Source organism: Suricata suricatta, unplaced genomic scaffold (assembly GCF_006229205.1).
Source record: "Suricata suricatta isolate VVHF042 unplaced genomic scaffold, meerkat_22Aug2017_6uvM2_HiC HiC_scaffold_26, whole genome shotgun sequence".
Taxonomy (NCBI): Eukaryota; Metazoa; Chordata; class Mammalia; order Carnivora; family Herpestidae; genus Suricata; species Suricata suricatta.
Window position 1 is genome coordinate 64041 of NW_021871547.1, and position 19605 is coordinate 83645.

Here is a 19605-nt window from a genome sequence, read left to right on the forward strand (position 1 = left end):
GAATGTACATGTGTGTGTGAGCCTGTACAAGGGTGTGTGTGTGTGTGTATGTGTGTGTGTGTGAATCCGTGGTTTACAAAAACTTTAGAATAAATATCTTAAGGAATTTTGATAAAACTGGCTATACTCAGGGCCTTTGCTCCTTATTAATCTCAACCATACAAATGAGATTAAATAAAGCAAACACATGAAGTAGAAGAGCAAATTATCCCTAATGGGGTTAGTTTTAAGTTACAGACATAAAATTGTGACAGTGTTTTGAGAAAACTTATACTAAACATGATCAGCTTTCCCAAAATTGGGTGTATACCTTCTGAATTAGACCTATGTAGCCATTTTTTACATGATGTTTTTAAACCAAAAATAATAATAATAATAAAATTAAGGCAGAGTTATTTGTCTTGGGCAGGATTTTGGGCAAAGTTTCAACAAATTGGGCTTTGACATTTTGGTAAATGTTAAAGTGTCTCATGGCACTTTAATAGGAGTTGGGATTTTTCTTGCCCCTATTTTTCTGTCCAAAAATTTGGAGACTTGGCAGAAAACCTTGGGAAAACTAAAATTCCACTTCTCTCAATATGGTATTACTCATCCTAATTTAAAGTAAACAGCAAAAAGGAAGATTTAAAGATAAGCTATGGGTACAAGTTTTTCCATATAAATAATACCGATTTTTAAAAAATTACCAAAAGGTAGAATTAGTTAATTAGTTAATTAATTAATTAGAATTAAATTTTGTGAAATGCAAATTAGCTTCCATTATGTTGTGTTAGTTATTGCTTTAAAACACCTGGACATAGGACTTGTGTTTTACAGAGAAGAGAGAAAGTCTTTTAGATTATGGCTTGTAGAAGGATCGTTTTCTCCTATGTTAATAAAATCCTATTGTGTGTTTTCTGACGAAGGTCCCCTGTTTTTAAAATGTATGCCAGAAGCACAAATGTGGCTGATTCCTTGCCTTTCCTTCCCATTACCTGGTTCTGGGAACCTGGTTCTGGTTGAAACCAATGTTGAATGTCTCAGTCCAAGGAAATATTAAAAAAAAAACTTTAATGTTTATTTATTTTTTGAGAGAGAGACAAAGTGCAAGTGGGGTAGGGACAGAGAGAGAGAGGGAGACACAGAATCTGAGCTGTTGGCAACAGAGCTCCACGCAGGGCTTGAACTCAAAAACGACGAGATCATGACATGAGCCAAAGTCCGACATGTAACTGACTGAGCCCCCCGGGGGCCCAAGGAAATAGTCTTTTGTAATTAGCATTTTGGAACTATGGTAGGATGATAGGAGAAGATATTTTGGGGGTCTCTAGGCACAATTGGATACATTCTTTAATTTTTATTATAGGATCTTAGCTTGATTATTTATATGCATATCAAAGCTTTTCTTCCTTTTATTGGCAACACAGAAGAGTTTACACAAGATTATCATTGGGTATTATACAAAAAGTACTTGCCCCCCATTTATTTTTGGATGATTGCCTGAGGGAGATACAATTTAATCCTCTGGATATTGTGTTCATAGACTTTTAGGCCTTGCTACATTTACTGAAATAAGTCTTCAGTTAAAAAGGAAATTTAAGCTTATACGATGTGACCAAAGTACATTCAGAGGAAAATCAATGGCTTCAAATAAAGAATAATATCACATTAAGATTCAACCAAAAAAAATTCACAAAGAGCAACAAAAAACAAAACAATAACAGAAGAAAAGCGAAAAGAAGCAATTCCTGATGATAAGTGCAGAGATAAATCAGAAAACAAAACAAAACTTGTTCTCAAAAAAACTGCAAAGTGGACGAATATATAGATTCTCTCTTCCGGAGGGAGAAGAGAAATCAGAAACACATCATTGAATACTGAAAATGGATCAACAACTAAGAAACATAAGGTTTAAGCTGAGAGATCACACAACTCTGTGCTAATAAATTGTATAATTAAATATGTCCCAAAAACCCAATGGACATACTAAAAACATTACTTGCCATTTATCTGATACTTGCCTCAGATCTTTTGTGAAACAGTATTGGAGAATGAAAGAATGAATACATGAATGAAAAAATACCCTGGATAGAAGAAAACTTTTCAGATGTCTTTTTACCCTCCGAGGAAATTTCTCAGAGTCTCTCCTCTCTAGTGACTTATAATAGACTTGTGGTCAACCAACAGTTTGTGGAGCGGGCTCATAAATTAATACCAGTCACTCTCGCTGCTTCTCTCTTCTTGCTTCTTCTTTTCCTCCCGCCTTCTTTTCTTTTTCCTTTTTCTTTTAAATGGTTTTTTAAATTTATTTTTGATACAGAGAGAGACAGAGCATGAGAGGGGGAGGGGCAGAGAGAGAAGGAGACACAGAGCCAGAAGCAGGCTCCAGGCTCTGAGCTAGCTGTCAACACAGAGCCCGACGCGGGGCTTGAACCCACAAACCTAAGATCTGACCTGAGCCGAAGTTAGAGGTTTAATTGACTGAGCCACCCAGGTGCCCCTCCCATCTTCTTTTCTTCTTTACCTACCTTCTTCTCCCCTTTTTCATTTCTATTTTTCTTGTAGTTTTTCTTTCATTAATTTCCTCGTGAAAACGAAAACCTTGGAAGAGTCTTTAGATTTACACCTAGGAGAAAAAGAGTTAAAAGAAAAGGAGAAAGGATTATGGATTTTTCAGCCCAGTGAAATAAAAGCAGAATAGTGATTTAATACTAGCACAAAGTGGTTTTTCAAATTCTCTTTGATTACCAGAAGAAAGGGCTTTTGACTTTATGTGAAAAATACTGGAGGAACATTCCCGTCAAGGAAACTTGATTTTAATGCTCATTTCAGGTAAACTTTTGGAATTTAATCATTTGGAAAATTCACTGTGCAATGTGTGCCTTGCAAGGAGTCAGAAAGTATTTCCCGAACTTCTTTCCCAAATCTTTCAGATCATTCTCTCCATTTACAGCATCTTCTCAAAAGGTTTTCTTTTATCAGTTTATATTACAGAATGCAAGATGCGGTGCCCCGGGGAGTGAATTACTCCCTGGCATCACTAATCCCTGTTGGCTTGTCGACCTGTGTTAGATGACCACATATATGTAACTTTCAGGCTTCTCAAAATATTCCTGTGCTCTCTATTTCCAGGACTGCTGCTGCATCTCATGTGAAAGGCAGAGGATAAGATGAAGACTTTTCAGTGCAACATGCAATACTGGTTGTTTCCAGCTTTTCTGGCAATTGCTTATTTTTGCACCATTGTCCAGGGTCAAGGTAACACAACACTTTAAGATCATCTTTAGGGCTGGGACTCTAGCTGCACTGGTTGTGATGATTATTTTTTATTTTATTTACCCTAATAGTGATTTGCTGGTTCTCCTGGGTTTCTAGGCAGTGTCATTTGTTGGCTTTTGCTTAGTTTTTTCAACGGTTTACCTCGTAGAAATGTGCCATGATCTTTGATAACGGTTAAGACCTCACTGATGACTGAGCAGGGTCATTTTGTGCGGGTTTGTTAAATAGTCCCTTCTTCACGTGCTTCTGAAAAGGCTGTGCGGATTTAATCAGCAGAAACCAGATTTGCGTGCTGCAAAATCAGTTCCATTAGTGAGGAGCTGTCTTGTGTGTTCAGATGCACCTTAGTCATGCCTTCTCTCTTAAATAGAAAGTCTACAAAATATTTCTACCCCTTCATACCCGGTCCTTATTTTTTTCCTTTCTTTAAAAACTGAGCACACAATGCAAAGTTTCCTAAGAGTTCGACAGAAACTGTTGATATACCATTGTAAGCATTTCCGGTGATTACTAGCTTTGTTTTCACTGAACATCTTTTTGAAATCTACTATTTGTATTACTGGGATCTGTACCTTTATTTTTGATTTCCACTCATTTTTATAAAGTATGTCAGGAGTGGGTAAACTACCACTCATGGGCCAAATGATAAAAGACTGCTTGCTTTTGCCGTTAACGTTTTATTGGAATGCAGTTGTCTGTTTACATATGTCTGTGGCTTCACACTGAGAGGTTGGTTGAGTAGTTGTGACAGAAACTGTGTAGCCCCCAAGGCCTAAAATATTTATTATCTGGCCTTCTGCAGAAAAAGTGTGCTAACCTCCGAAATAAGTGCACAACACGTGTAAGTGAGCAAAACTACCTTACTAGGTAAACACGATAATCTTGCAGAAACAGATGTGTTCGTACTGAAATCATTATTCATCAGCTTAGCAAGGAAACATAAATGAGATAAAGAAAGTTGTTTTAGGAGTGTTCATGTCTAATGCTTGGAATTTACATTTGTAGAAAAGTCGAATGTTAAGAATCACCACACCCTGCTTCCTTAAAGCCAGGCACGCTTGTTTGGAAAGGCATGGAACGTGACCCTTTGCATGCTCAAATAGTGTTAAAACACAGGGCGAAAGACCCTACTTCTGAGTGCTTCATGCAACACACAGGGAACAATTAGACAGACAAGTTCTGCTTCCCCCACCTACAGTAATGCAGGAACACTTTGAGAAGTGATTCTAGAAATCTCAGATAACTCACCACTGAAACTGTGGGATAGAAGACCCAGGCCCTTAGGAACAAAGAGCAGGCAAATTACAAAGCCCTTCAGAGCTGCCATCTCCGTCTAACTTAAATCAGAAATGGTCATTCATGGAGTAACAGATCACCTGGAGATCCTGCGGGGGTACTTTCAGGGATGCTGTCTACCAGACACACACAAATTTCATTCTGAGTTAACATTTATGGGCCACCTACTATATGTCAGGGTCAGGATACAAAGTCGAGTAAAACCTCATTTTTTGCCTTCCAGCAGCTTACTGTCCACTAGGAGACAGGTACAGGCAGATAAATTGCAATGTAAGTTCTGTGGGGGGTGTAGCAAGAGACAAAATTGGAAAGATAGATTGGGGACAAATTGCAGAGGATTTTAAACAGCTCTGTTTTCAGAGAGACTCTGAGAGCAATATTGCTGATACTCATATTTGTGACCCTAGGGACTTAGGGAATAGGAATAAGTAAAGTGACAGAGGCCATTAGAAGATTATACTAACATGTCTGGGAAGTAGATGTTGAGGGCCTGAATCAGGTAGGGGAATAGAGAGAAGAGAGTAAATCCAAAAGTCATTTCAGAGGTAGAAGAGAGAGGACTGGCTTCCTGGCTAGACATGGAAGGAGATGTAAAAGGGAAATATGAAAGATGACTCTAAGGCTTTTTGCTAGAGAACTGAGTTGATGGGGACATTAATTTCAACCCACGTGCTATTATTGCTTCTGTACCTTTGTGTTGTGATTGTTTGTGTACCTGTACTTTAGTACTTCTCTTACTAGTGCCTGTATCTCTGATAGAGACCAATGCCTCAGTCATAGTAGACATTTGTTGAAGAGATTAATAAAAGAAGAGGGGCACCTGGGTGGTTCATTCAGCTAGGCATCTGACTCTGGATTTCAGCTCAGGTCATGATCTCACCATTCGTGTGTTTGAGCCCCACGTCAGGTTCTGTGCTGACTGTGCAGCCTGCTTGGGATTCTCTCTCCCTCTCTTGCTGTCCCTCTCCCCCACCTCTGAATATTAAAACAAAACTTAAAAAAGAATAAATGATGAAGCAAGATTAGTCTGAAGATGATGTCAGTCTTGGACACATATGTGGAGCTTCAAGTGTTTGAGGAATGTCCAGGATAAGACATCTGGTGGGTAGTGGGTGGTCTGGAGTTGAGGTGAAAGAGATGAGGGCAGGGATGTATCTGAACTGTTTTGTGCTTGGAGGTTATCTGATGGGGACCTTTGAGGTCTCAGAGGTGAATTGAAAAGGCACGGCCCAATAAAGAAATTTTCAGGAAGGAAGATGGTAGGCACATGCTGGAGGAAATCCCAGAAAGAAGAGACTTCAGATGCCATTGAGCTCCTTTGGCTTTTAGGAAAGTACATGAGATGTTTGAGAAACTGAATCTTATTTCTATCTACCATGGTAGCATTTATTTATGTGATCGATTTTGAGCAGAAAATCAAGAATTTGAATTGCTTTAAAAATTATTTTAGGTTTATTTATTTGAAAAGGAGAGAGAATGTAATTATTACTGGAAGTTAAGTGTATGTATTGAAGGCCCTCCTTTGGGCTTACACAAAGACAAATCATCAGTCTGGCATTAGAGATACACAACTTTTTGTTTCATGAGACGTTTGTTTTTGCCCTGAATTTACAATGTTTTCTGTCAATCTTGCTACCCTTGCTCTGGCACAAGTCCCAGTGTCTTCCATACAGAGAAAAAGGAGCTAATTTTGAAGTTTGAAACTATGACCTCATGCCTTCTTTCTTAACTAGCATTTTTTCTGTTCACTGTTTTTCCCTATAGGCAAAACCCTAAAGGAAGTGTGAACTTTGTGTCTAATCAAAATTTTCCTTTCATGATTATAAGAATATTTTTGCTTCTAGAGGCAATGATGTGGTCTGTTGATGAAAGAAAATGGTGGTATTGTTTTTTGCTAGCCATTGTAAAGGGACTCCAGTCATATGCATCGTTTGTAAATTGTTTTTAAAAAGCTGAACTTGGACGGATTTTGTTGTTGCATTCACTTCATAGCATATTTCCTTGAACATTTCATTGCGAGCCAGTGCCCTGTGGGTCTGGAGCATCCTCTGTGTTGCCTGGGCAAGTAATCCAAGCACTGCCATTATTATCCTAATCACTTTCTCCTGGAGGTTCGGAAGGCTGTGGCTATTGGCTAAAAAAATGTGTCAGGCTATAAACTCATATCACATTTGAGGAACAGTAGCCTGGCCAGAAAATGCTATACAGATACCTAATCATTAACCTAGGACGCTTGCATATTGCTGACTTATTTGGCCTCCTCGAGAAGTCAGCAAACCGGGGGGACCAACAGCATTGGTAGATCCTCTTGGAATTGCCTAGACTGAGGCCTCCAGCCTGTTTGCTGCACTTGTCCACTTGCTGGCTCCCAGGCATATCCCCTGTCCTTCACCAGGGCATTCAGGCAGAACCTTGTAATGGTCTTGGCCAATGATATCTACCAGCTCACTGGCGAGATTTGGCCGAGAAACTGGATATGTTGTTTAAAATTGTTTTATTCTTATTTTAAATTCTCTTCCATAAGTAGCAAGAGCCTACCTATGAAGAGATTATTCTCTCCAAGTTGCAGACTAAGCAAAATAGTAATAGTTTTTCTGTTTATCCAAATGTTAGGTTCAGCCACCTTCCTCTTGAATTTCAACATAGTTGTTCTTAAGATAAATCCATATTTTCCATAAACAAGAGAAATGTAAACTCTTCCATTCATGTCAAATTGAGATGGGAAATTAATGTTTTTGTTCTGCATTTTCTACTAAGTGGTAGTAAAGGGCAACGGGGAGAGAGTAACTATTCTTTCTTTAAAAATTTCTTTTAACGGTCAATTTATTTTTAAGAGAGACAGAGCGTGAGTGGGGAAGGAGGAGTGAGAGATGGAGACACAGAATCTGAAGTAGGCTCCAGGCTCTGAGCTGTCAGCACAGAGCCCAACAAGGGGCTCGAACCCACGAGCAGTGAGATCATGACCTGAGCTGAAGTCAGATGCTTAACCGACTGAGCCACTCTGGCGCCCCAGAGAATAGCTATTCTTGATTGTGTCCTTCACTGCTTATTGATTTTGAATGTGTGGGTAGTGTGTAGAGAGGCAAATTACTCATTCATCTAGCTCAGTGAAGGGTACCTTCTAAATATGGTTCTTCTGCCCAAGAAACAGAGCATTTTGCTTGGGGCCAGGGATTGTCATTCGCCAGTATGGAACCTGCACACATCCCTAGCTTCTCTTTGGTTCCCTTATATGTAAAGTTGGGATAGCTGTGTATTTTTTGTGAGAATCCAATGAGCTTTTGAGATTACCCATTTGTTGAAGTAAGTGCAAGAGAAGCAAACATTTACTGACCACCTATTATAATACATTATACTCATTATCCTATAGTCCATTGCCGTCTATGCTGTGCAGAAAGTATTGCTGTCACTTTTTCTAAAAATAAAGCCTTGGCAGAAACAATCATTTACTCAGGCTTCTTTATCTAATAAGTGACAGAATGTGAATCAAATTGATGTCCAAACCCCATGTCGTGCTACATCCCTATGAAAGAGAATGTTTATTTCCTCCCCCTCTCTCTGTTTGCTCAAGCAAGAAAGAAAAGCAGGGCATAAAAATGGGTAGTAATAGTGCTAACTTTTCTGTTACATGTTAACTTTTCTTTTTGAACAAAGTAATTTCGATATTATATCATTAAAATCTTCTCTTAAAGGATTTCTTTTGAAATTCTGGGACACTGATAGTAGGCTTCCAAACACATGTTTCGAAGTTTGAATGACATACATTAAAAGTAATATAGATCTACTCATTTTGTGAACTATCAGAAAAGTTTAAAGATACTGGGATGATTCATGACCGTGTGCTATGTATCTTTCCAAAAGATATACATCAGCCACATTTCAAGAATGGATCAAAGTTTGTAAAACATAATTATCTTTTATTTGGTCTTTTTTATTTAGGTCTTTTATAATCTCTTTCTCAAATGTTTTTAAATGAAGATCTTATTACTCTAATATGTCCATGATAGCCTTCTTAAATGACCTTATCATAAAAAATACTGGATTACTAAAGTAAAAAAACCTAAAGGCATAAAACACACCCCAGGAGAGTAGATTATAAAAGCTCACATGTTCCAAGTAGGGAAAAACCAAACCAAACACAACATCTTTGTAACATAATGAACACATTTTGCAGGATTGTCTTCAGTTTAAAGTAGACCAGATTATTAAATTTTAACCCTAAGTCATAGTTCTTTGTCTTACTAAGGTCAATACTATTTAACAAATGCTTATCTCTTAAGAAACAGATACTCTTGGGTTCATATCATTGTGTGAACTGATCAATTCATTACTGGGGTTATAGAAAGAACATACTTTGAGGCTGATGAAATCATATATTTTGATTTCATTACTTTGACTCTTCAATTTAACTAATGGAAACTCAAATGTTTCAATACTTAAACAATTTTTGTTTTTCCTTTTCAGTGGCCCCACCCACAAGGTTACGATATAATGTATTATCTCAGGACAGTATACAGATTTCATGGAAGGCTCCAAGGGGGAAATTTGGTGGATACAAACTTCTTGTGACTCCAGCTTCAGGTAAAAAAGAGCTGATTGCATTTTCTAGGGTATTAGCAACTTTTTCACATAAGTAACCAAAAATGTGAGGTACTGAGTGTTGCTTTAAAATCATTTATTTGTAAGAGTTGTTTTATGAAAGTCTTTTTTTAATTTAATATTTGAACTTGAAATCTCACTCTCTAATCAAGGAAATAATGTTCCTAAAGTCTAAAGAGTCAGTTTTGAGCTCACCATAATTCTCCTCAAGAGAAGTTTCCAGACTATTAAAATCTTCACTACTTCTGTTTTGACATAGGATGAGTATTTTTGGTCTCTTGGCACTTAAAAAAGATACGATACGTCTGGAAGGCCGACAGTTTTGACAGCTGAGTAAATTATGATGAATTACTTGATAGTATATTATTCAGCAATTATACATTAAAATCATAAAAACTAAGTGGACATTGTAAAAATTAGTGCTAAGTTAAAACAGGAAAGGCAAACGTTAAATTTATCCATCAGGAAGATAAAGTAGTTATGTAAAATTTTATAAATTAAATTTTGGTTGAACGTTTTCCTTCTTCTATTTTATGTTTTTATTGTACAAATATAGTCAGCTAAAATAATCTAGAGTAGGTAGAGGAATGTCCTCTGTTACATGGCAGTTATGGAGACAAAGAAGGGGTCAACAAAACAGACAGCTTGAGTTCAGTCCTTGGGTCTGTGGTGTATAAGAAACATCATTTGGACAAGTTATTCAATCTCTCAGTTCCTCAGTTTCTTCTTACATAAGATACACAAACAGCATTAGCACCCAGCTCATGGAGTTGTCATAGGCTGGGAACTCAGAATGTGGCCTGGGAATCAGCAGCATAGGCGACAGCTGAGAGCCACACTCCCGCACTCCCTGAATGGGCATCCAGTTTTTACACAGACACACAGGGGATTCTTATGCATATGAAATTTGGGAACCACTTGTAAGGACTAACTCAATTTATAAATGCCAAGCACTTAAAACAGTGACTGCCAAAGAGTAGGAGCTCAATCATATTACCCAGGATTGGTATAAAGGTGATCTTGACTACATCTCTCAGGCCTCAGTTCCTTTCCTAGAATACATTTTCACATAGTACATAATAAATCTTTCATATAACGTATTTGTATAATATATATTAACATAAGGATAATTTTTTCCTCTTTATTGGTGATAAAGAGGTTTACAAGGACCTGGACTCTTTGCCATTAGAGACCTTTTTCAACTTACTTAATGAGGTCAGTAGATGCTCTGTTGTTCATGATTGTGGACATTTTACCCAGTAGTGGATTTAAAACAAGGAGACGAAACACCTGGTTTCTTGCTCGGCCACTAAAAATGAACCTTCTGCTAGTAACAAATATTACCCATAGGCCCCTTAGAATGATCCTTGGTTTGGTGATACCGACGCCAACTTTTCCCATGTTGGCCCAGAGAAGTGACTCACTTGCAGAAAACAGTATTTCATTCTCAAGCCTGGGTCAGAATGTTCATTTGGAAGTATGGGCTACTTTTGAAATAACTTTGACTTCTGAAAATGCAGTTGATGTTCTGAAATAAGCGATCATGGGAAATTCAAGTTAAAGAGATTCTTAAACATCATCATGACTTTAAAGGTCAAAATACAAGTTTCCAGTTTGTGGTACCTCTGAGAATTCGCCATGTTGGATTTGGAAAGGTTATTCTTTGTTTCTTTCTTTTTCTTTTCTTTTTTTCTTTCCTTTGGTAACCAGTGTTTTAACTTTCCCTAATTAATTACTGGTAATACTAAACTATTGAGTCTTCATGTAGGTGTCATGAAGGAATCAGGCAGTCTTTTTTTTTAATTTTTTTAAAATTTATTTTTGAGAGACAGCGAGACAGTGCGAGCAGGGAGGGTCAGAGAGAGAGGGAGACACAGAATCTGAAGCAGGCTCCAGGCTCTGAGTTAGCAGTCACCACAAAGCCTGATGCGGGGCTCAAACCCACCAACAGTAAAATCATGACCTGAGCCGAAGCTGGACGCTTAACTGACTGAGCCACCCAGGCGCCCTGGAATTGGGAAGTCTTGGAAGTGACTTGTGTAGCTTCAGAACCAAACCTCAACCAGATCCTTCAATGCCCTCCACCACAGCATACCCAGAAAGCAGACCTCCAGCTCTTGCTTAAACACTTCCAGAGACAAAATAAAAATTGAGAATGAAAGCAAGTAATTTCTTCATGAATACCAGTTACATTTTTTCCAGTGACCTGATAAGACAGTGTTGACACTCTGGTATCTCCTCCATAAAACGTAAAATAAATAGAGTAAATAAAGAGAGTAATAAATGTGTCGGGGCACAAAATGTAGACATTTTACCACTGCAAGAGATGTTCCAAGTATTGTTTATACCAGCTTTCCCAAAGCATGTTTCATGGTGATCTGAAAGATGCTATTGCTCTTCTAAAACCAAATGGTTTAATGGTCAAATAAATTTACCAAGTCCTGTCTTAAAGAGTTTAAACCTTTTTTATTGCAGGATTCTCAAGGCCTTTAGTAAAATAATAGAATATTATAGATTCTATAATAGAAGTGGGATTCTAATGCAAAGTCTTCTAAGATAGTTTTTTTAAAAGTAAAGCACACATTAAGAAAGATTTATTTGTAAATATTTGTAGTAGATGAGTTTTAAAGAATAGAAGTTTATGAAACTAGTTTTAACATCTCGGACATAAATGCATTTAAAGAAATGAGTTTTGGCAAGAGAAAGGCTCAGTTCTGCATGTAGTAGGCAGCCTGGATGATAGCAGCATCCAATTTCAGACATACCATCATAAATTTTATGAGAATATGATGAAAATATATTGTAATCTGTGTTATGTTTAATTCATTCAGCAAATTTCAGATCCTCTTAGCTATTAGTGCTAGCGAGGTAGAAGTTTTAAATTTCTCCTTTCTCAGACTTAGTAATTGCTATTAGAAATCAGAAAAAAAAGGTATATTTGGAATTTTGCATAAAAGTTGAGTATTCAACAGTATTTCCAAGAAAGCCTTAGATGTTAGTCTGATTTGATGGAAAGATCATGGAGGTTTGAAATCTTTTCATGAACCAAGCTGACTTTTAAGTAGCCGGGCAATGATTGGTTCCGTCAACAGCCTGCACCAGTTATGTTCAGATTTAAGATAATTAAATTGCTAATGCTTCAGGGATGCTTTGACTCAGTGTAGAGAGATTATAGTGAAAATTCCACTGTAGACAATGACATTCAGTCCGCCCATATCTTTCCCTGCCCTTTTAAGTGGAATTCTTTCCTCAAAGAATAAAATATCTGATGTGAAGGGCTTACTGTCTTCTGATCCTGTTCTATGGCTTTCCCTAGTGTATAAAAGCAATAATGCATTATGATGGAAGATGTTTGTGAATGTGTTTTGTCCTATTTAGACAACTGTTTAAGTTATATAAAGAGCACAGCTAAGAATGAGAAGGAACAATATATTAAAATTAAGTGCTAGGTACATATACACCATTGTCTATATTTTTAAATGTTGTGATTGCTTGATGAATACATTTTCTTGGTGTATACAGTGAACCTATTTCTTAGCACTGCTTTATCTTTCTGTTTTATTATAGGTGGAAAAACCAATCAGTTGAATCTCCAGAACACTGCAACTAAAGCAATTATTCAAGGTCTTATGCCAGACCAGAATTACACAGTTCAAATTATTGCGTACAATAAAGACAAAGAAAGCAAGCCAGCCCAAGGTCAATTCAGAAGTACGTATTTACAGTTCTGAAAGCGCCAGCAGGGGACTCTGCTCCAGCTCTGAGTTTGCCTGTAGAAAATATTGTAACAGGTTAAAATTGGATTGTTTGGATTTGAAGAGATCTGGAAAAGCCTTAGTACAATCTTCCATGAGTTCCTCTGTCCGTGATGCTCCTCTGCCCCTCCCTTTACCCACTTCACTGATTCCCTACTTAAATCCTTCCATGTTTACTTTTCTTTTTTTTTAAGTTACAGCACACTTTTCTTTTTTATGATTATTTGTTTTTGACAGAGAGAGGGAGTGAGAGAGACAGTTCACGAACGGGGGAGGGCAGAGAGAGGGAGACACGGAATCCGAAGCAGACTCCAGACTCTGAGCTGTCAGCACAGATCCTGATGGGTACTCAAACCCATGAACCACGGGATCGTGACCAAGTCGGATGCTTAACTGACTGAGCCAACCAGGGGCCCTTTAGTTTTACTCTTCAAATGCCCTCCCTAACACTGTCCCCTGAACCTTCCCCAGACATCTCATCTACCCAGCACATAACAGGTGCTCAATAAATACTTGCCGAGTGACTCAGCGGATATGCCTGCACCTTCTCTGTAGTATCCCTAGCAAATGCCAGTGCAGCCTCTATGGAAGCAGTCTATACAATAAGGAAATTAACTTTTTCAAATAAATTAATCAGCTGACTTATCAGTGGCCTGTTATGTGCCGAGTCTCATGACAAACAGATTTGTGAACATGGTAAGTATTAGGGAGAGACATACATTCAGGGCTCTGTGGAGAGAGGGTCTCTCTCTGCCCCAATAATGAGCTAGGATGAGGATGGATGGGGGATGGCTTCGTATTTGAGACAGCTCTCAAGTAGTAAGTTGGGCAGACAAGGAAAGTCACGGCCTGCGGAGATATTCTAAGCAAGAGAGAAAGCTCCGAGGGAGCCCAGTGCATGTGTGCATTAGAAAGCCTTTCCTTATACTGAGTTTGAAAGTTGTTCATACAGGCTGATTCTTCTTTCAGGAAAATGCTCATTCATTCATTCATTGTTTTTTTCATTTACCAAACATATACTGCATGACTGCTAAGTAGACACCGGAAACATGACTGATCCCTTCCCATCTAGACCTTCTATTCTCACGAGTAGAGACCGCAGCAACTCCCTCCTCCTGGGAGGGGCTGTTTAATGCAGACGGTGAAGTTTAGTGTATCGTGAATGTAAACAGAAGAGGCCTGTCCTGGTTAACTTTCTGTGTGACTTCATTGTTAATATAGACTCTTTAAAAAATCCAACTTCTTAAAAGATAATTCTAAACATATTTAAATCATCAGCAGGGTCGTATAATAAATCCCTTAAGTATCCGTCAGTCACTTCAACATGGCCAGTCTCATTTCATGAATTATCCTCCCTTCACCCCTCTGCCCTAATCTTGAAACAAAATCCACACATTTCACAGAACAATAGCTTTTAAAATCCTGCTGTTAGATTAATCCACAAATCTGGGAGGCTGTGGGCTCTAGAACTGTGTGTTCTAGCAGTGTTCTATCTGGATTTTCTGTCCCTCCCTCCTTTATTTTTCTTCCTCTTCTAAGTAATGTTTAAAGACACATATTTTTGTGATTTTTTTAATTAAAAAAACCTTTTTTTTTTTTTAGCCTGCTACATCTTGAAACTTCTGAATAAAGGCATTTGGTAAATCTAGCTCTCAGGAGGACATGCACATGTTTCAAACAAGACATTCTATTGAGATTCCCATTGTCTGGAGGCTCTGGAAAACGTTTTTATGTTATTCTCAATAGAAATCAGCCTCTGTCTCCCTTTACTGGCACCAAACTTCAGTTTCTGGCCTCAGACATTCCGAGTGAGCAAAATAACTCTTCTTAAAGTTTGTGAGAAACAGTAAAAGGCCAAGGAGACATTTTACTTTAGGCTGAAAGTATTTCAGATAGTTCTCTGATTGAGCAGCATAAGAAATAAGTAATCTTTAAAAGGTTTTACAATAGCTATTTACTCAAAACACTTAAAAAAGATACAATAAGAGGTCCCTGGTTGACTCAGTCAGTTGAGTGTCCAACTCCTGATTTGGGCTCAGGTCATGATCTCAAGGTTCTGGGATCAAGCCCCACATCAGGCTCTGCACTGACAACATGGAGCCTTCTTGAGATTCTCTCTCTCCCTCTCTCTCTGTTCCTTCCCTGCTCTTGCATGTGCTCTCCCTCTCTCTCTCTCTCTCTCTCTCTCTCTCTCTCTCTCTCTCTCTCTCCCTCTCCCTCTCCCTCTCTCTCTCTCTCCTTCCCTCTCTCCCTCTCTCTTTCTCTCAAAATAAATAAACATTTTAAAAGAAGGAAATGCAGTTGTCAGCTTGCTTAACTCTGCTGAAGCAATCTTGGTAGTGGGACACCTTATCTGTAAGCACATATATTTCTTAGCTGCATTGTTTTTATTGTCAAACTGGAGGGATTAGTTCTTCCCAAATACAAATTTGCAACAATGAAATTAAAATAACTTTGGTTGGTTTTCTTTTTTGTTCTGCTCCTTGAGAGATGGAGCTGTATAGCCTGGTCTCCCCAGCTGGAGGACTCTCATGGTTGGGTTCAGGAAAATGATGATCCAGACAATACAGATTTACAAGTAATGTAGAAACTTGATGTCCTCTGTAGTCTATCTTCTGATAACCCAGGAAAGCATGAGAAACAGTCTTTGCATTTTGAAGATAGAAAGGCATGTCTGATTTGGGGCGTATATTTGGCCAAGCAAATCAAGCATGGCCTCAGTTTCCAGCAAAAGGGGGTAATGAGATATGGCTATTACTGTGTGGATTAACTCACTTTGCCACAAACAGGGGCATGTTTGCTGTTGTTATGACTAGTGCCACTTTGCTTATGACAGTCTGTTTTCCAATTTAGTCTGCTTCCTGCATGAGGAAGACAGAAGCTTGGTGTGACACATGTGTTATATCTTATATGTAACCTAAGGGCAAAATTGAAAATTGACTGCTATCGATAGATAGATAGATAGATAGATAGATAGATAGATAGATAGATAGATAGATATAGATGATACAGATATAGATCAGAATGGTTTATTGCTCTATTTTGGCAAACTTTCTCTTTGACCACCATTTTTCTATCATTTTGGAATGACATTTTATTAATCTCTGCCTACAAAATCATGCTCATCTTTCAAAGCCTGGCTCAAATGTCACCTTCCCTGTGAAGTTTCCATGAGTCTCCACCTCTGGAATTATTTTTTGCCGGATCTATTTCTGCTTTGATCACCGCTCAGCACAATTGTTCTCATATTAAAGGTGCAGATTTCTTTTACAGAATGTAAGCAATTTGAGGCCATGGGCTATGGGTGGGTGGGGCTGAAGATGTCGATTTGGGAATTTTCCACAGAAGAGAGAGCATTACAGTTGTGGGATGATAAAATTGTAGGCGGGGTGTACAGAGATGCAAAGCAACATTAATATATGATCATGTTTCAGGAATGGAAAACAGAAAAAAAAAGCCAAAAAATGAGAAGATAAAGGAGGGGTCCGAGGAGTACAAGAAAATCCAGGATAGTGCCTTTGTGAAAACTGACAAAGAGAAGAATTTATAGAAAGGGGTGTTCCAAAGTGGCCACGGTGTATAAAAAAGTCGGAGAGTGAGGTCTAAAAAATGGATTTAGAAAATAAAGGTTCAATGGGAATACCAGGATCAAGGGATCTTATACTTATTGTTATTATTATTATTATTATTATTATTATTTTAATCTTGGAATTTGACCTCTAGGTACTGAAAGCCAAGGAAGGAAGGTTTCTAAGGAAACAAATAACAGAACTAGAGCAACATGACCTTGGCAGTTGGCAAGCCTCAGATCCTTTCAGCAAAGGGATGGAAGCCAGTAGAAATAGGAGGAGGAGAGCAGCAGATGAGAGAGATAGGGTTAATGGAATAACACCCTAGAGAGGGCAGGAATGACAGTTTGGAGGAAATGATTTCTTCCCTTACAGAGCCCACCCTGCAATAAATGTGCTGATTTCTGTGAAGTGAATGTAACAATTAAGTGAAATATCTCACCATGGGATCACTTTGGCCTTTTCATGGGTGTTTTATTTGTGTAGAAACCATTGGCATTGGCGGTGGTCTTGCCTGACTCAAACAAGTCAATGTACCAAGCAATAGCAGGAAATGGCTGTGGCGTTTCAAGCAGTGGAAAGCGAAGCTATGAGGGAGTAGATTGGTACAGATGTATTAATTCCAGCCCCTGAATATTTTATACTGAAATTGACAGAGAAATACTACTATTTATTAGTAGGGACACTTTTGTGTTTTAAGTTTAAAAGGAAATTATTTTGGATTCTCCACCTTCTATTGTGGATAGCCCAACTCCAAATGAGGATAGTTCTGGTCAGGATCTTCCTAGAACGAAAACCAACTCATTGACCTTGTTCAGAGATCAGAAGATATGGCTTGAATTCTGGGCCAATACTTTATGGTTTTATGAAATGCATTTTAATTACTTAGTCTTCAGGTCCTTTGTTCCCTCATGCATGAAATGGGGATAATCATGCTGATTTCAGCACTCAATGAAAGGTTGAATTTGATACATCTGCCCATAGTGAGTCCTTGACCAAAGTAATTCCTTAGGTGTTTTCCACCCTTTCCTATCACAAGGTCAAAATAAAAAAGCAGTTCCAATCTGTGGGAGTGGAATTCTACCATGGAGCTAATTTCTACTTTATACTCTCAATACTTGCAAGGGTTTTGGTAAAACTCAGTGAATATTTTCTTTCAGACGTTAACATAACATGTTGCTGTGTTTCTACTTTTCTTCCAGTTAAAGATTTGGAAAAAAGAAAGGAACCAAAACCTAGAGTCAAGGTTGTGGATAAAGGAAATGGGAACAAACCATCTCCACCAGAAGAAGGTCAGATTTATTTTTTATTTGCTTATTTTGGCAGTTGAATTGTTTTAATAACACAGTCACTACCCACATACCTGGACTTCACCCCATCAGAAGAGTGCAGATCGGATATGGAACTCTCCCTCATTCCCACATCACTTCTTCCTCACATCTAGAAACTGCCAGCACTTTCCTCTCACGTCCTCTCCATCTTTAGTACATCACCAAGTTCTCATGAATTTATTTGCTATTGAAATACTGACAGAATCTGTTCATTTCTTTCCATGTCAGTTGCCAATACCCAGCTAAGGTGCCATTTCTTGTCTGGTGTACAGAATTATTTAGCAAAATCTCCATTTGTTTTCTACCCAGAAGTTTGAGCGATCTTTTCAACACAAATCTGACCTTATGCTCTCCCCACACGCATCTTAAAACTCATTGAGTGGCTTCCAACTGCTCTTAGGATAGAGGCCAGAATTTTTAACTAGACCTCCAAGCCCTGCTTACCCTTGGAACCTACCTTACCTCCCTCTGCTTCCTCATCTAACAGCTCACTGCTTTCTAGCCCTGCAGGCTCTCTTTCAGGTCCTTTGAAGATCTGGTCTCTCTCCGTGGCACTGTCTGCACAAGACACTCTCCCCATCACTACACTGCTTAAATACCTCCTCTTCCTGCAAAGCTCAATTTGATCATCACTTTCTTCAACTACTCTCTTCCTTTATACACCCTCCTACAACAACTAGCTTTCCTTCTTAGCATTTGCCATAGTTATAATTTTACATTTACTTATAATTTGAATGTCTTTTCCACTAGACTGTAAGACCCAAGAGAACAACAATTTGTTTCTGTTCCTCATTGACTGCTCAGTATCTAACACTGAGTATCTAGTAATTTCTGATACATAACAAGCATCAAAGTAAAGACTCACTGAATGCAAAGATGAATAAATGGTCTACTAAAAATGTAAAATACATGATGAATAAAAATATTGTCACCCAGCAACCTGCCTCAGTGTTTATTTTCATGCTTTGGCATATGATTTTTCAGTCGGTTTTCAGTGACTATACAGACATATATGCAGAGCCTGACCTATTGTATTTCTTATTCTGTGCATTGAGAACTTTCCATGTGACCGCATACGGAGACATGCCAGCCTAGTGGCAAATTGCATCAGCAAGCCGTTGACCTGCTTGAATTCAAAGCCTGCCTTTGCCTTAAGCTTGAGTGATTCATACTGCTTATCCTAGTTTCTTTCCTTTTTTTGTTTTAATGTTTATTTTTGAGAGAGAGAGAGAGCAGGGAAGGGGCAGAGAGAGAGGGAGAGGCACAGAATCTGAAGCAGGCACAGAGCTGGACATGGGGATCAAACTCGCTAAGTGTGAGATCATGACCTGAGCTGAAGTCAGACATGTAACTGATTGAACCACCCAGGCACCCCAAGGTTGTTGTAATTTCTATGTCTGTTTCTTCATCTGTCAAGTATATTTCATAGATTTCTTAGGGATTAACTGTGTTGACATATGTTAAAGACAGAATTCTTCCTACCAGTGTATAATGTTGGCTGTCATTATCAGTCTACCACATTCTTTTTAAGGGCCAGATAGTATTCTGAGGAACAGATGACCATCACATATTAACTATTTCCCATACTGATGAGCGTTTCAATACTTTATAGTTTTCAATATTACAAACATGCTATGAAAACATACTTCCTAAAAGTAGAATTTCAGTGTTAAAAGATAAGCAAATTTTAAAATTTTGATAGGGCCTATCAAATTGACACTTTTTTTCAATAACTTATTTTTGAGGGACGCCTGGGTGTCTCAGTCGGTTAAGCGTGCAGCTTCGGCTCAGGTCATG

At 38.3% G+C, this 19605-nt stretch overlaps 1 protein-coding gene across 2 annotated transcripts in view; it reads left to right on the plus strand.

Annotated features, from left to right (window-relative positions):
- Positions 1-18736, plus strand: part of LOC115284910 (collagen alpha-1(XIV) chain-like) — a 30119-nt gene extending 11383 nt beyond the window's left edge. For both annotated transcript variants that reach the window (XM_029931364.1, XM_029931365.1), the window contains exons 2-6: positions 3112-3237; positions 9019-9135; positions 12721-12864; positions 17680-17769; positions 18311-18736. In XM_029931364.1, the coding sequence (XP_029787224.1) occupies positions 3150-3237; positions 9019-9135; positions 12721-12864; positions 17680-17769; positions 18311-18339 (468 nt within the window). In that variant the 5' untranslated portion in view covers positions 3112-3149 and the 3' untranslated portion in view covers positions 18340-18736. The remainder of the gene's footprint in view (positions 1-3111; positions 3238-9018; positions 9136-12720; positions 12865-17679; positions 17770-18310) is intronic.
- The last annotated feature ends 869 nt before the right edge of the window (positions 18737-19605 follow it).